The sequence below is a fragment of the Pleurodeles waltl genome, chromosome 6 (genome assembly GCF_031143425.1).
Source record: "Pleurodeles waltl isolate 20211129_DDA chromosome 6, aPleWal1.hap1.20221129, whole genome shotgun sequence".
Lineage (NCBI taxonomy): Eukaryota > Metazoa > Chordata > Amphibia > Caudata > Salamandridae > Pleurodeles > Pleurodeles waltl.
In genome coordinates, this window is record NC_090445.1 from 57,361,117 (window position 1) to 57,378,350 (window position 17,234).

The following is a 17,234-nucleotide window of genomic DNA, read 5'->3' on the forward strand; positions in this document are numbered from 1 at the left end:
GTGCTACAGCCTTTCCTGAATTCTGATTGGAATGTGTCCTGGAGGTTGAACTTTTCTATACATTGGTTGAGTTGAAGCAGGGGACACTTCTCTAGCATTCTGGCTAGAAAGAGAAGGTAGGTGATAGGTCTGAGATTACTCAGATTGTTTTGGTCCGCCTCAGGTTTTTTGAGAATGGGTGTGACTTGGCCTATGTGGAGGGATTCAGGTACACAGCCTGATGATAGAGAGGTGTTGATGATTTTGGTCCAAGACTGGGAGATGATATGGTTGAGGTTTTGTACAAGGGTGAAGGGGAGGGGATTGATAGTGTGTGATGTGGACTTCAAGTTCCCAATTATTGTGAATGACTCCTTCTATCATGGGTTCGTACTAAGCATTGTTTTTTAGTTGTAGATGATCATTATTGTTTTTGATTTTTATTGGATCACTCAGGTCTTTAATTAAGTCTTAGAAGGGAGTTTCCATGGTGACCTATGTGTCATTGATGCAGGCAAGCTGGGTGTTTAAAAAGTGTCGTGAATGTAGATTGTTTAATTTTTGCAACTCTGCCAGTGAGGAAGTTAGTTATTTCTTCACAGCGTTCATTGGTGGCAGTTGTTTCATGTTGGGAGGTAAGGGTAGTTTGTTTGTTCTTCGCACAGTCTAGTTGATTGTGAAAGAAAGTGGTATTTTCTCTAAAGATGTGTTTTTTGTAGGAGAGTCATGTGAATCTCAGGAGTGTGAGGTGTGCCGGTGCCAGGTTCTGTCTACATAGCCTCTCAGTCTTTCTTAGTTGTCTCCTCCCATTGTTAAACTCTAACTTAAACCAGGTTCTAGATTGGATTTTTCAAGACCACTTTAGTTTGAGCAGTGCAGCTTGGTCAAGAACATCTCACACACCTGAGCTACACTAGGCGGTGAGGTCAGCTACTGTGTGAAGGAAAGCTTGCAAGTGTAATCCAGGATTCCAGCTCAGTTAGCAGAATATGTTTGATGTTGCTTGCCTAGTGCGTGGGTTTGTTGGTGGGAAGGGGTAGTGTATGTGATAGGCATTGAGATTAATCAGTACAAGATGGTGATCAGACCAGTCGATCTAAATGATGGATTGAAGGGAGACAAGCTAAATTCTGGTAATTTTAACATCTAGAGTAGAGTCTTTGCTGTACGTCTGTTTGTTGCAAAGTTGCTTGAGGTCATTGATATCGCAAAGGCTTATTAGGTTACGGACTGTGCGGTTCTCTGTGTCATACCACTTTTAGTTTATTTATGTATTGTTTCAGTTAATTAAAACCATAACAATTTTGCCAAATTACATGGTAAAAACATTGTGAAAAAGAAAAAAAATAAGATTTTAATACACAGAGATTAGATGTAAATTGAAAATGTAAAATTTAAAAGGAATGAATCTTAAAAAAAGTGTCTTGCTTATGGTGGGAGATAAAAGATATACAGGCAGGGAGTTCAAGATGACTTTAAATGAGGGAACATCAGTTTACTACTGTCCTGGATTTAAGAAGTGTCACAGATAATTATGAGTCTTCAAGGGTGTGTGGCTGTCCGACCCACTGGAGCTAAAAACCTGAACAACGCTTTTTTGCATAATGTATCTCAAGAACTTGAGAAACTTACAGTTTAGCTGGGGGTCGTGCGAACTGAAGCAGGCTTCTATGGCTCCCCTGCAGGTCCTTATGGCTCTGTCGGTGAACATCCACTTAAGAAATCTCTTTCGGAGGTCTAGCAGACCCGGACTGATGCAGATCATATGTTTTAGATCTTCCTTTTGGCATGCACTGTGCCTGCACTGCTGCAAGGTAATGTTCTTCTAGGAGCTTTGGCCAGTGTTGGCAAGTTGCCTAGTCACATTGTCATAAGATTATGTTTCATGTGCGGTGCAAACATTGTGGAGAGATAGGTAGCCAGTTCAAGTTTGGCATAGTATTTTATGGTCAGCCACGCGTGTGCCCGGGCACTAAATTTGGCTTTATCTTCAATAAACAAAAGCAGTTTAGTGGCCTTAGTAGCCCCTCTATAGAACAAATTGTATGTTGGGGTGCCTCCGACAGATCCTTAAGTCGTAGTGTGATGATTGATGATTGAATATACTTATTATAGGCTGAGTGTTGGTCATATTCTAGGACCTGCCAAAGAGCTTTGTTCTATTTGTCTGCTGAGTGACTGATTTTGTACCAAGTTTTAACTGCCTCTGCTCTTGTGGCCAAGTCTTTCCATACAAGTCCACATTCAAGGCGCACCTGCGCCGGTGAGGCAGAGTTTGGTAATTTAAATACTCATCTGAATACTTTGAGCTGTGTTTTTTCTATCAGGGGCTCATCGAGGCCGTGCATTGCCACTCTTGTGTAGGCTAGTGTGGGAAGCAGTTTGGATGAAATGACCGTTAGCAGAGGGCGAAATGATGGACCGGGTAGCCGTTTGGGCAGTAGGGAAAAAGTGTAAATTAGTACTGGGACTCTTTGCGTGATGTATCTCTTCTGTTGGCGGAAGGAACCCTGGGCATCTAAAATTACTCTGAGATATTTATAGTATGGCACCATCTCTAATGAAGCATTGCAGCCTACACACATTATTTTCAAATTTGACACATTGATTTCTTGCTGATTGGATTGAACGTAATCTGCAAGAATGTTTAGGGATCTTTGTAGCTCGACATTAGTGCAGCTGAGCAGTACCAGATCGTCTGCATAAAGTAGGTGTGTCAGTGAGAGCCCTCCCAGGTGAGGGGGGTGAACGTTTCTGCCATAAATAGGTTGAACAGATGTGGAGCAAGTACCTGGTTCACGCCAAGGGATGTAGGGAATTTGCTTCTCCGGAAGGACTCAGAGAGTCCGCCTGCCCCCCTTCAGATCCACAGCCACGGAGATCATCTGCGGCGTACCTCAAGGATCCTCCCTCAGCCCCACTCTCTTCAACATCTACATGACCCCCCTGGCGAACATCGCACGCAAACACGGACTCGACCTAATATCATACGCCGACGACACCCAGCTCATCTTATCCCTCACAAACAACCCCACCTCAGCTAGGACCAGATTTCATGAAGGAATGAAGGAAGTGGCGAACTGGATGACAGACAGCCGCCTGAAACTGAACGCCGACAAGACGGAGGTCCTCATCCTCGGCCCCACCCCCACCGCATGGGACGACTCCTAGTGGCCCCCCACCCTAGGCAGCACTCCCCAACCCACCGACCACGCATGCAACCTCGGCTTCATCCTGGACTCATCCCTCACCATGACCAGACAGGTGAACTCGGTGACCTCAGCATGCTTCAACACCCTACGCATGCTCCGCAAGATCTTCCGCTGGATCCCCACCGACACCAGGAAGACTGTCACCCACGCCCTCGTCACCAGTCGCTTGGACTACGGGAACACCCTGTACGCGGGCATCACCACCAAGCTGCTGAGGAAACTCCAACGGATCCAGAACGCTGCCGCAAGACTCATCCTGGACATCCCTCGCCACCACCACATCTCAGGACACTTGAAAAAACTCCATTGGCTCTCCGTCAACAAGAGGATCACCTTCCGACTCCTCACCCACGCACACAAAGCCCTTCACAACCTCGGACCCAAACTCATCAACAACCGCGTCTCCTTCTACACTCCTCCGCACACTCTACGATCCGCCGGACAGGCCCTGGCAGCCGTACCCCGCATCCGCAAAGCCACCGCCGGAGGAAGATCCTTCTCTTTCCTGGCAGCGAAGACCTGGAACTCTCTGCCCAGCCACCTTCGCGCCATACCTGAACACCTCTCCTTCAGAAGGCAGCTCAAGACCTGGCTCTTCAAGCACTGACCCCCCCCCCCCCCAGCGCCTTGAGACCCTTTATGGGTGAGTAGCGCGCTTTATAAATGCGAATGATTGATTGATTGATTGATTGCTTGTAAGCCTTGTGCCATCTCGGGTCTTTATGCAAACCCATGTGTCTGGGTATAAGGAAATTATTGCATTGAGGAGGGGGGCTGGAAGGCCCCATTGCTTCAGCTTGCTCCAGGGCAGGTGTCTATTCACTCGGTCGAAGGCGGCCTTATAATCAATGAAACCAAGATGTAGTTTCCTGTGCTGCTGTCTACTCTGCTCTACCAGAAACTAAGTTCTTAAAATATTCGCTGTAGTACCCATTCCTTTCCTGAAGCCTGTTTGGTTAATTGGAACAATTTTATGTTTTTGAGATCGTGTTGTTAGTTCAGCAAGGATCAGAAAGGCATAGTTCTTTGCATCAACATCAATAAAGGAGATTAACTGATAGTCACCCGGATTATCTCTGTTGCCACCCTTGATGACTGTATTGATTATAGTGCCTCGCCGGCTCTAATGGATGCCTCCTCTTAGACTTGCTTCATGGTATACGGAGTTTAGCACTTCTGACCAGAAGACTGCTTCTTCCCTAAAAATGGCTTGTGGAAGGACATTTGGCCTGGGGGTTACTTCCCAATGGGTCTTTAGGAGTGCTTGGTGTGTCCGGTCAGTTGACAGGGTGAGTTCGGACACCTCCGTCATCCAGCGTGGATATATTACCCGTTACAGGTGCCCATTCTGGCAAATGCAGGGTGTTTCCACGGGGATGGCACTTTGCGGTGAAAATTGTCTTGAGGGAGCTCACCTAGGTCTTTTCAAGGATGTTTGAGTTGTTGATTGAGTTCCCTCAGGTGTTTAGAGCTGTGTCATACCAGTGCAGGTTGAAGTTCCCTAGGATCACGTCATTTAGGGAGTTAGGAAGTACTGTGTTATTTGGTCGTTTAGGCCCATATTTATGGATTTTGGCGCAAAACTGCACTAACGCAGTATTGTGGCAAAAGTCTTACCACCGGCTTGCGCCATTCCATAGCGCCATCCGTGCGCCATATTTATGGAATGGCACTAGCATAATTTTTTGACACACAGCCACACAAAAATGACTCCTGTGTTAGTAAATACAGGAGTCATGCCCACCACCCCAATGGCCGGCACAGGGGACCAGTGTCCCCTGGGCAAGGCCGTAACACCCGGTGCCAGGCAGGGGGCCCATGTAAGTGGCCCCCAATAGCACATTAAAAAAAGATACTTACCAATACCTTCCCAGGACGAGGTCCCATATTCTCTGGGGTCCCTCCGGTGTGGGTGGAGGTGTTGCTGGGGCTTGGGTTGGGCATCTGTGGGGCCATTTCTTGGAGTTTGGCCATGGAAATGGTCCCACAGGTACCAGAAAGCCTGGTCTAACTCAGGCGTTAAATAATTACACTAAGCAGGCTTAGCATCATTATTTTGGTCTGCCTCCCAATCATGCGTCATTTTTACATGGGGGGATAAATATGGCACTAAGGGGTTAGCGTAATAGGAACACCTATCTTGCTAAAATTTTGCTAACTCCAATATTTTGACGCTAGACAGGTCTAGCGTCAAAATATATATATGAAGTTAAGTTTGCACCATTTTAGCATAAAAAATTATGCTAAAGCGGCACAAACAGACCATAAATATGGACCTTAGTTATTGATGAAGAGTGTACGATCACCAGCGGGGTGATAGATGGGTGATAGATGGTGTGGAGATTGGTAGCAGTGGTGCCTTTAGCGAGTTTGACTCTGAGGTATTCGAAGGCCAGAAGAGTTTGTGGGTTCAAGGGTGTTAAGCTAGGTTTCTTCTTTGTGGATGATCGCTAGCCCTTGTCCTGTTCGTCCAGGTCTCTCATGTCTGATGATAGAATAGCCAGGAGGTGTGAGAAAATCTAGCATCGGGGTTGAGTGTTCATTGACCTAGGTTTCCGTTAGGAATGCACTGTCTATTCACTCAGCAAGTATAGTTTCAGCTAATTCGGTGGCATGTTTAACTGCTGATCTGCAGTTAAGGATTGTGCAGGGTGGTGAGCTAGGACTATTACTTATAGAGTGTAGTGTCTGAATAGTGGTGTATTGAGCAGGTGTTTTGGCAAAAAATGTTAGTTCGAAGGATTCGATTTTTGGGGTCAATTTGCGGGATTTTTGTGCTGTAGAATTTGCTGAGTGATTCTACTTCCATTGAGAATAGGCGGTTGTGAGCTCAGTAGGGTTTGTGGGATAGACGGCTCAAGGGAATAGAGGTCCAACAGGTTTGCTTCTCTATTCTCAGGAGGGGTGTGTGTGTGTGTGTGAATTTAACCTGGAATATAAGATAGTTTTTTAGTTGAGAAATGTATTTAGCTACAGTCAGTTTTTGCTCTATATGGCACATGAGCAGGGTAAGAGTATTGAGAGGCTTCTTTTTTGATGGGTGTTTGGGCACACGTTAGGTACCGCGTCTATGGAGGAGGGGTGATCCTCAAAAGAGGGGAGGGCGGTGTCATTGAGGAGTGGGATGTAGAGGGTTTGTTTGGGGTGGGTGGGTTTTATATTGAGAGTTGGGGTTGTGTTCAAGGGGTCTCAGTGGGTATGATCTTGAATTTGGACTGGCGCTATTATGTCCACTGTGCGAGTTGTGTTTCGGTGTGGTCGTTAGGTTGGGTGCAGTGGAGTTCGGAATAATGCTTTCTAGATTAGTGGTGGTGCATAGTGTGGAAGAGGATTCCTGGAGGGGAACAGGTTCTGGGTTAGCAGACAGGGGAGGAAGTGAGGGGGGTGGGTGGGGAGCAAGACCAGCTTGTGTTAATCAGGCGAGAAGTGACAACAATTGTTGATCAAAGATGGTGAGGTGATGGTCTGATGCTTGAATAAGTATGTTCCCCATCCAGCACATAGATATGGGGATCTCCCCTTTAAAACTTAGGGAGGGGGCAGTGGTGAGTTTAGTTTTGTGAGAGCGTAGTTTTATTACTAAAAAGAGTGATTAAACACAAAAGCTAATGAGCATGAGCACGTTAATGAAAAACGCCTACACGAATAATGAATGCACAAGGTCAAATGAATGTATTACTGAAAATAAATATACAAATGAAATAAATTTTACATTTTACTAACTATGCATAATGTTTTGCTAATGATTTTATTAAAATAAAGATGTTTAGTTTAAAGCTTATGAAATGTTTATATTGCACATTTTAAATGCACGTTTTATTTTGCAGAAGGCCTGCTTTTACTTAGCTCACATGTAGAGGAAAAGTTTAGAATTAGCTAATGCGAAGGGAAGATGCTATCATGTTCGTTCCCAGACCATTGCTGGTACAGGGGAAATGTTCTTTGGCAGCAACATATTTGTAACTTTCTTAGTTGATAGTGTGTCAGTAGAAAACAATGGAATATAGTCTTCACATTATGAGCACCGTGTGAATGGAGGAAAGGAAATCACCTCATGAGAAACCGGGTATTGGAAAACTGAAGAAAGAAGATGGCAACTTTGTGGACAGTTACTTTAATTCTGATTAGTCCTAACATAGTGATCCCATTAACTGACCAATGGCAGAAAATCTAGTAATTTTCTGTGACTTTAATATTGCAAAGTCTGATGACGGGTTAGACAGTCTTTGTCGCTCAGTCTTGCTGTTTAGTCTTGCTGTTCAGATGTTACCCAGTTTCTTTGCTTGCAGTGCTTGTGCTTTAGCTTTCTGCCATTGATGGTTCAGATACCTTAAGCCCATCTTTACTAAACCGTTCCCTTATGTCACTGTCCATCTCAAGCCAACCTCAAGAATGCTCTGCTGATGGAGATCTTTGCAGCCTTGCTGAATCCATGAAGGAGAGGTATAACATGCAATTATGTTTTCTCTTGCAGGTTCCTATGTTTTTCCCTTTAGAAAATCTAACCGCTGATTTTTGCTAGCGCCATATATAGATGTTTTCTAAATTAACCTTTGTCTGTTTTTTTCCCTTTTTTGCATGAAGTCCAAACAGGCGCACTCTGATTCTGGAAATAGTTTAAGGTTCCCTATCCCAAATCCGACTGTTCAATGAACTGATTGATGTTTGATTCATCTGCAATAACTAAATGTATGCAATTCCTATTCATCATGTAATACTGTTGTTACTCTGTACGATTATCCTTGAGTGTCTAACTATTCATATACTACAGAAGCTGAATTTCTTTAGAAGCTTACGTGATCTTAGCATGGTTAATCTAGGGCAATAAATGTTTAAATGTTACTAAATTGGTGTGGTGATTTATGGCCAAATAGGTCATGGTGTGTCCAGGTTATTGACTCCATAGATAACTTGACGTTATTATTGATGGGATTGTTTATTGATGAATTGTTTTGAGGCGTACCCTTTCTCTCTATCAAAGTCTAAAGGTCCATGCAGCCTCACAACGTGTTTCCTTATAAATAAAATATCAAAAGAAATATAAGGTCTAAAGGACGTGCTCTCAGTTTCATAGGGAGTTTTGATTGTTTTAGTAATTTGTAGGTGGAGAAGGAAAATGTTTCTCCATTTTGCAGGGCATTTGGTGAAGAAAATGAAGTCAGTTTTCCAGTTGCTGTTATTTGTGCTGTAGTAGGCATTGTCTACTAGTTTTCCTGGAAGTTGTTTGAGTAAGTTGTGGTTGAACTTTTTTAAATTATTTGGGAGATTAAATACAAACGGGCTCCCCTCACCTCTAATTTAGTCTCTCAGGGGTACCCCCGTGTCTCTCACCTCACTGCCCTGTTACACTTTACAAAAGCACAAGCAGGGCCCCTCTCACCTGTAGCTTAGTCTCTCAGGGGTACCCCCGTGTCTCTCACCTCACTGCCCAGTTACACTTTCCTTAAACACAAGCAGGGCTCCCCTCACCTCTAGTTTAGTCTCTCAGGGGTAACCACGTGTATCTTGCCTCACTGCCCTGTTACACTTTCCTTTAACACAGGTAGGGCTCCCCTCACTTCTAGTTTAGTCTCTCAGTGGTACCCTGTCTCCCTCGCCTCACTGCCCTGTCACAGTTTACTTAAACACAAACAGGGCTCCCCTTACCTCTAGTTTAGTCTCTAGGGGTGACCCCAGGGCCGGCCTTTGGGCGGTGTGAGATGTGTGACCGCACCGGGCGCTGACCTCAAGGGAGCGCTGTGTTTATTAATAACTTCAGAAACCTGCGATTTAAAAGCACCTGCTGAAAAGTTCCTTGTGCGTTTAGCCTTCAAGAAACAATTAAAATCTCAAGATACCTTTTGTGATTAATGTTTCTGCTAGAGAGAGAGATGGGGGTTTTGTCCAGTGGCAGCTTTGTCTCAACATAAAGTAGCATAGAGGGTTAATATGCCTGCTGCAAAAAACAGAACTATGGGGCATATATATGAAAAGTGGTGCTGCACACAGTGCAGCACCACTTTTCTTGCACTCCTTAGCGGACCCCTAACACCACCATGTGTGCGCTATATTTAGAATACGGTGCACCATGGCGGAAGTTAGGGGACTAGCATCAGAAGTTTTTATGCAAGTCCGGCGCTTTTCAGGACTAACATCAAAAATGTTGACGGTAATCTTGCAAAGCACCCATAGGCCCTGCTCTGAACAGGCGTTAAAAGTCTCAGAAAAAATTACGCACAGAAATCTAACAGATTTCTTTGCGTCATTGTTTTGGCCCCCTTAATGGGGGGATGCCCCCTTTGCATACATTATGCCTGGTGCACGCATAATGAAGCGCAAAGGATTACAAAGTGGCCCAATAACTGCATTGCGCCACTTTGTATCTATGGCGCAGCATTTTTGGCCTTCTACCGCCCGATTAATGTAAAAAGATGACACTAATGTGGTGTTAGATTGGCACTAGGGGCTCTTAAATATACCCCTATGGCAGTGCTTCATTTCTGTTTGTTTATGGTGCGGAGAACCAGCACTTATTTTTGAGGGCCGGTTATTATTTTTTTGCCTCAAGCATTTACTGCGAGAAAAAGACACATATGGGAAAGGCTGAGGAAGAGAAAAAACAAAAAGCGGCACAATGGGAAAAAGCAGAAATCCGCAAGAGTGAGCCGAAGGGGCAGGGAGTGCCTGTAAATGGATTGAAGAGGCCCGAGATGGCTTCAGGATTACGCTGCCTCTGTATTCCGTGTTCACACATTTAACTGCAGCAGCCTCGTGTTTAAAAGGAGTGCTTTCGGCACCTGCACCTTTTTATTTACAAATTAAGCACTGCCCTATGGGACATATTTGGAAAAAAGTGGCGCTGCATACAGTGCTGCGCCACTTTTCTTGTGCCCTTTAGCACCGCCCGCTAACGCCACCATGTGTTCGTCATCTCTAAAATACGGCGCACCATGACAGTAGTTAGGGGACTAGCGTCAGACTTTTTTATGCTAGTTTGGGGCTTTGCAGGATTAGCACCAAAAATGTTGACGTTAATCCTGCAAAACACCCAGAGGCCTATTGTAAGCAACGGAAGCCTCCTTTTAATGCCTGCTGTGAGCAGGCATTAAAAGTGCCAGAAAACAATACTGCAAAGAAATCTGGCAGATTTCTTTGCGCCATTTTTTGGCTCTCCCTAATGGGAGAATCCTACCTTTGCATACATTATGCCTGGCACAGGCATAATGTAGCACAAAGGGATACAAAGTGGAGCAAAGCATGCATTGTGCCACTTTGTAAATATGTCACTGCGTTTTTGGCCTTCTAACGCCACATTAGCGTAAAAAACAAATGACGCTAATATGGTGTTAGAATGGCTCTAGGGGCTCTTAAATATGCACCTATATTTTATGTGGCTAGCTGAGTGGATTAGTAAAGCCAGCCTTTACAAGTGCGTTAAAACACATGAATGTATGTGAAAGGGGAGCGATGAAGAGATGAGGGGCACATTTGCCGGGTGGTAGTTTGTGAAACTGAGGAGGAGTTCATGGGGTGGTGGGTGCCACAATAAACTGTTGCACAGGGTGCCACCAGTCCTAAAGCCAGCCCTGGGGGTACCCCACTGTCTCTGGCCTCAGTAAGTGTCCTGTTACAGTTCACATAAACAACAGCAGGGCTCCCCTTACTTCTAGTTTAGTCTCTCAGGGGTGTACTCCCAGGTCTGTTACCTCGTTGCCCTGTTACAGTTTACGTAAACACCATCAGGGCCCCTCTCACCTGAAGTTTAGCCTCTCAGGGGTACCCCCATGTCTCTTACCTCATTGCCCTGTTACACTTTACATAAGCACAAGCAGGGCCCCTCTCATCTGTAGTTTAGTCTCTCAGGGGGTACCCCTGTGCCTGTCACCTTGCTGCACTGTTACAGCTTACTTCACATAAACACTATCAGGGCTACTCTCACCTCAAGCTCCTCCACTGTCCTGCTTTCTTCAGCTCTCCATGTCTGCAGGTCATTCAGCTCCTTCTTCAGTCGCTCCACATGGTCATGAAGTGATTTCTGAAATGCAGACCACAGATTTTTATTACCCAATCCCTTCCCTTAACCCCAATTCCAGTGCTTCATTAAAGGAAGCAAGAACAGTTACTTTATCAGTTACCATGTGGTGGAATGTGACTGCTTGTAGCTATGTTCAGCAATATTAACATAATCTACAGTACATTCGTTAATGTTTTTGCAAACTTTAGATCTTGACTGTAAAAAGTTTGATTTGTCCAAACTACAGTCAACGTATGTTTTAATCTGGCTTCTATCACCATAGAGCGTCACTAAGATAGTAGCAAAGTAAACAGTCTCATAATTATGTACAAGGGGCACTAACTTATCTCAACACTGTAATAAATAGTCAGTTGTGCTACCCAGTCTCTATGGGTCAGTCAAAAGCATTTATCAAGTTCCTCTTTTCTGTGCTGGTGCAGAAGGGATCTGTACATTACTTTTTGGGGGACTGAGTACATACATCAACTTGAAAAACCTCTGAGTTAATGCATGTTTTGTAAACAGCAGAGCTTGGGAACACAAAGACGTAATTACTGCCCTGCTTTTCTGAGCTATGCTGTCTGCAGCCCAAGTACTAACTCAGAGAGATGTCTAATTAATATATGCACTCAAGACGCACAGTGCAGAAAACATGCTCATGATACAGTCCCTGTTTGTTAGGGTAGCACCCCGGATTGTGGGTATATGCACATAATTATGTGCTCCTTCCACATATTTATGGGACCACTTACTCTAATCCTGCCAAGAGAAATCCTTGAGTGTGAAACATCCAACAGTATTAGGGGGTGGTGAATCAATTAGATGAGGTGGTAAATATGTGATGCCAACAGCTGTGATGTCAATCCCTCCAGTGTCCCTTTCGTTCCACCTACTTACCATACTTTGAAGGCCCAATACACAGTACCAGTCAGGAATGATGTAATGACATTGGCCTTATCTATGTACAACTCCTCATTTTCAATTCTGTGAGTTGGTGTAGGGCAGCAGAAAGCAGCACAGTCGAGAGATGCATCTTCAGGGGAAGTTGAGAGAAACCCTGTGTGAAACTTGATGTCACCTCAGTATCAGCCATTCCCTTCCCTTCCATCAGAAGGGGGAGTGGGCTCACAAGCTTCAATGATCCTCCTCTTCTTGGTGATAAGAGGGGAAAGGATGAGTTTCAGCAGAGCCTTATCTTGTCAGGGTCAGCCTCATTGGGGAACAGAAAAGGACTAGACCATGTGATGTTCTGAACATAGACATAGCCATGGGATAGACTGTCTGCCCCCAAAGCTTGACCATTCTAAATTCAGCTGGCAGCAGGAAGGAGTGGCAGGTCAGGAGATCATTTTCAAAACGAAAGTTGAGCTTGAGCAAATATTAAAATAACCCTGATCCATTTTTAGTTTAACAGATCTCACGTCCAACTTTACACCCTTCACTGAGGGCTCATCCATCCCCTCAGTATTTTGAAGTGGACTTTGTATATGTAGGGGAAAAATTTATGAAAAGTGGTGATCTTGCCACCACCTACTATGTGTCCCAATTACACCATGGAACCCTGCCCAATCTGGCACTTACTGGCCTTGGTCACGCCTGCCTGATGCAGGGGCTGAAGCACCTCCTTGAGGTTGAGTAGGTGTTCCTCCCTGCTGGAACTATAGACAGCAATGTCGTCTTGGTAGGCTGCGCAGAGGGCATCCTTGCCTGCTAGGACCCCGTTAACCAACGGTTGGAAGGTAGCAGGGGCATTTTTCAGCCCAAAGGGCATCACTCTGAACTGGTAATGCACCTCAGGAGTTGAAAAAGCGGATTTCTCTTGAGCCCCTTTAGTCAAGGTGATCTGCCAGTACGCTGGCGTGAGGTCAAAGGTACTAAGGAACACGGCACCTAGCCTGTCTACGAGCTCATCAGCTCGGGGTCTGGGGTGAGCGTCTGTCTTTGTGACAGAGTTGAGACCCAGGTAGTCCATGCAGAACATGAGTTCTGGCTTGGCACCAGGAGCAGCCGCATTTTGGAACCAACACTGCTGGGCTACACCAGGGACTACTGGACTTCTCTATCACCCCAAGAGCCAGCATCTTATCAACTTCATCCTTGATGCTGGACCTCACTTTGTCTGACACCCTGTAAATTTTGTTCTTCACAGATGGACTGTCTCCTGTGTCAATATCGTGGACAAGTGTGTGAGCCCAGGAGTGAGGTAGAACACGGATCAGAACTGCTCCAACAACTCGTAGCAGTCTCACCTCAGATCTAGTGACAGAGAGTCAGAGAGATTAACACCCTCCACTGACCCATCACCTTCCTTGGCAGAGAAGAGGTCGGGGAGAGGTTCACTCTCCTCTTCCATGCCCTCATCTGTCACAAGAAGCATGCTGACGTCAGACCACTCAAAATGAGGCTTCAGTCTGTTGTGGTAGAGAACCCTTAGGGGGTTTCTAGGGGTCTAGGGGTCTTGAGGTCCACTAGGTAAGTGGCCTCCCCGTTTCGCTGCTTGACTTCGTATGGGTCAGTCCAGCATTCCTGGAGAGCTCTAAGCTCTAGTGGCTCCACCACCCATACTTTGTCTCCAGGTGAGAATTCTACCAGAGTGGCCTTCTGGTCATACCACTCCTTCATCACCTCTTGACTGGCCTTGAGGTTGCTCTTGGAAGGTTTCCATCAATGCTGTGTCTGGATGTGGAGGGCCAGTATGTAACTGACCACATCTTGGGGAGGTTTCTTGGGAGCTTTCTCCCACCCCTCCTTGACTATGCTTAGTGGTCCCCTGACAGGGTACCCATAGTGGAAGTTCAAAGGGCCTGAACCCCACCCCTTTCTGGGGCACCTCCCTTTAATCAAAGAGAAGGCATGGCAAGAGGACATCCTACGTACGCCTCATGGCCTCAGGCAAGCCAGTGCTCATGCCTTTCAGGGTCTTGTTGAATCTTTTAACAAGCCCATTCGTTTGAGAATTGTAAGGGGTGGTAAACCGGTAGGTTACCCCAGAGTCATCCCACATGGACTTCATGTACGCTGACATGAAGTTTGTGCTTCTGTTAGACACAACCTCCTTTGGGAACCCCACACGGGTAAATATCCGCATCAGAGCAGTCACTGTCCTTAGAGTGATTGCCTCTTGATAGCAGGTGGCATGGTCCACCAAAACCAGGATAAACCTGTTGCCTAAGGCGGTTTTGGGGTCCAAGGGACCAATGACGTTGATGCCCACCCTTTCAAAGTGGGCACCAATGACGGGGAGTGGGATCGGGGGGCCTTGAGCCCTTTCCCTGGGTTCCCACTAGCCTGGCAGGTTGGGCAGCACCTACAGAAAGCATCTGAGGCTACCCGCATATGAGGCCAATGAAAGTCTATGACAAGCCTGGAAAAGTTCTTGTCATACCCTAAATGTCCTGCTAGGGGGATGTTGTGAGCCAGGCCCAGTAGGAAGGCCTGGTAACACTGGGGGACCACCAGCACACATGCTGCCTGTGAGAAAGTAGCCTCTTTCTAGCATGGTTACCCGCACTTTTGGCCTGTTTGTGAGTGTGTGTCAATGTGTTTTTACTGTGTCACTGGGATCCTGCTAGACAGGACCCCAGTGCTCATAGATAAAAACCTATATGTCAGTATGCTTTGCCTCTCTCACTAGGATCCTGCAAGCCAGGACCCCAGTGCTCATAGTTTGTGGCCTAATATATGTGTTATCAGTAGTGCTTAACTGTGTCACTGAGGCTATGCTAACCAGAACCTCAGTGTTTATGCTCTCTCTGCTTTTAACTTTGTCACTATAGGCTAGTGACTTCATTTACCAATTTCAATTGGGATACTGGACCCCCATTATAAGTCCCTAGTATATGGTACCTAGGTACACAGGACATTGGGTTCCAGGACATCCTTATGGGCTGCATCATTTCTTTTGCCACCCATAAGGAGTTCAGACAAACCCTGTCACAGACCTGCCATTGCAGCCTGCATGTAATAGTGCACACACTATTTCACAGCCATTTTCACTGCACTTAAGTAACTTATAAGTGACCTATATGTCTAACCTTCATTTAATGAAGGCTAGGTGCAAAGTTACTAAGGGGGTGATTCTAACCTTGGCGGGCGGCTACTGCCGCCCCCAGACGGGAACCGCCAAGCGCCCGCCATGCGGCCGCAATAACGCAGCCCCCATTCCAACATTCCCGCTGGGCCGGCGGGAATGAGGCCGCAACACAGGAGCCGGCTCCTAATGGAGCCGGCGGTGTTGCGGCCGTGCGACGGGTGCAGTTGCACCCGTTGCGCTTTTCACTGTATGCCATGCAGACAGTGAAAAGCAGGCCTGGGCCATGCAGGGGCCCCCAGGGGCCCCAGGACACCCCTTACCGCCAGCCTCTTCCTGACGGTGTAAACCGCCAGAAACAGGCTGGCGGTAAGGGGGTCATAATCCCCAGGGGAGTTGCACCCGTCGCGCTTTTCACTGTATGCCATGCAAGGGGGTCATAATCCCCAGGGCAGCGCTGCCCTGGCGGATTATCACCACTGGGGGAAAATTGGCGGGACACCGCCGGCCCCGGCGGTGCGACCGCGGCTTTACCGCCACAGTCGGAATAGGGAATGAAGCACCGCCAGCCTGTTGGCGGTGCTTCCGTCATTCTTGCCCTGGCGGTCCAAGACCGCCAGGGTCAGAATGACCCCCTAAGTGTGATGGCACCCTTGCACTACCAAAGGTGGCCCCAAATAGTTCAGGGGCAATTCCCAGAACTTTGTGGGTGCGGGACGCCATTACATGCGTGCACTACATATAGTTCAATACCTATATGTAGCTTCACAATGGTAACTCCGAATATGGCCATGTAAGTTGTCTAAGATCATGGAATTGTCCCCTCATTTTATATCTGGTATTGGGGAGCCAATTCCATGCATCCTGGGGGCTCCACCATGGACCCCCAGTACTGCCAAACCAGCTCTCTGAGGCTTGCAATGCAGCTATAGCTGCTGCCACCTCACAGACATGGTTCTGCCCTCCTGGGGTCTGAGCAGCTCAGTCCCAGGAAGGCAGATCAAGGCATTTCCTTTGGGAGCAGGGTGTTTCACCCTCTCCCTTTGGAAACAGGTGTTACAGGCTGGGAAGGGGTAGCCTCCCCCAGCCTCTGGAAATGCTTTGAAGGGCACAGATGGTGCCCTTCTTGCATACACCAGTCTACACCGGTTCAGGGACCCGAAGTCCCTGCTCTGGCATGAAACTGGACAAAGGAAAGGGGAGTGACCCCTCCGCTGTCCATGTTACATCAGAGACCCCTCCTGATAGGTCCATACCTGATAAGGTAGCCAATCCCCTTCTCAGGGCTATTTAGGGTCTCTCCTGTGGGTTCGCTTCAGACTCCGCTGTAACAGCAACAAAGTATCCAGAAGGGATACTTTTCCTCTGCAACTTCAGCTCCAGCCAGCAACTGCAACAGTTTCCACAGTGTGCACGCTCTGGGGACTCCCTGTCTTCACCCTGCACCACTGCTGAAGCAGGCACCTTCTAAGTCGACGACTGGTTCTCTTGGACTCCTCTCCTGGCAACGAGCATGCTCCTTGGAACACAGAGGGTGGACCCCTTCGACACAGACTGTCCTGAGGTCCTGCAGTCCCAATTTGAGGAGGTAAGACCTTGCCTTCCCAGAGAACGTCGGTATCATGTGCATTGTGTCTTCCGCACCGCCTGAGGCCTCTGTGCACTATTTGCAAAATTCCTTTATGCATAGCCTGGCCCAGGACCCCAGCACTCTATCCGGTGATGCTCAACTCGCTGAGTTGACCTCTGGCAGAGTGAGACACTCCTTTGTTGTGCTGCACCAACTGCATTTTGCACCACTTTTGTCCCCATGTTCTGGGACTCCCGTGGGTGCTGTCTGATCTTCTGAAGGCTCTCTGAAGTGCTGAGAGCCCCCTCTTCCTCCTCACACAGAGTTGAGGCCCCCAGGTCCCTCCTGGGTCCAGACAGCGCCAAGTTGACGCAAAACACGACTTTGCCAGAACCAAGGCTTGTTGGATGAATTCAGCAACAAAACCCGCCTGCCTCCAACAACTCTTCG

The 17,234-nt window shown here is 46.9% G+C and overlaps 1 protein-coding gene across 2 annotated transcripts in view; it reads right to left on the bottom strand.

Annotated features, from left to right (window-relative positions):
- The window catches only part of LOC138299189 (E3 ubiquitin-protein ligase TRIM39-like), a 180,813-nt gene that overhangs the window by 140,742 nt on the left and 22,837 nt on the right, over positions 1–17,234 (bottom strand). For both annotated transcript variants that reach the window (XM_069237286.1, XM_069237287.1), the window contains exon 2: positions 11,110–11,205. In XM_069237286.1, coding sequence (XP_069093387.1) covers positions 11,110–11,205 — 96 coding nt within the window. The remainder of the gene's footprint in view (positions 1–11,109; positions 11,206–17,234) is intronic.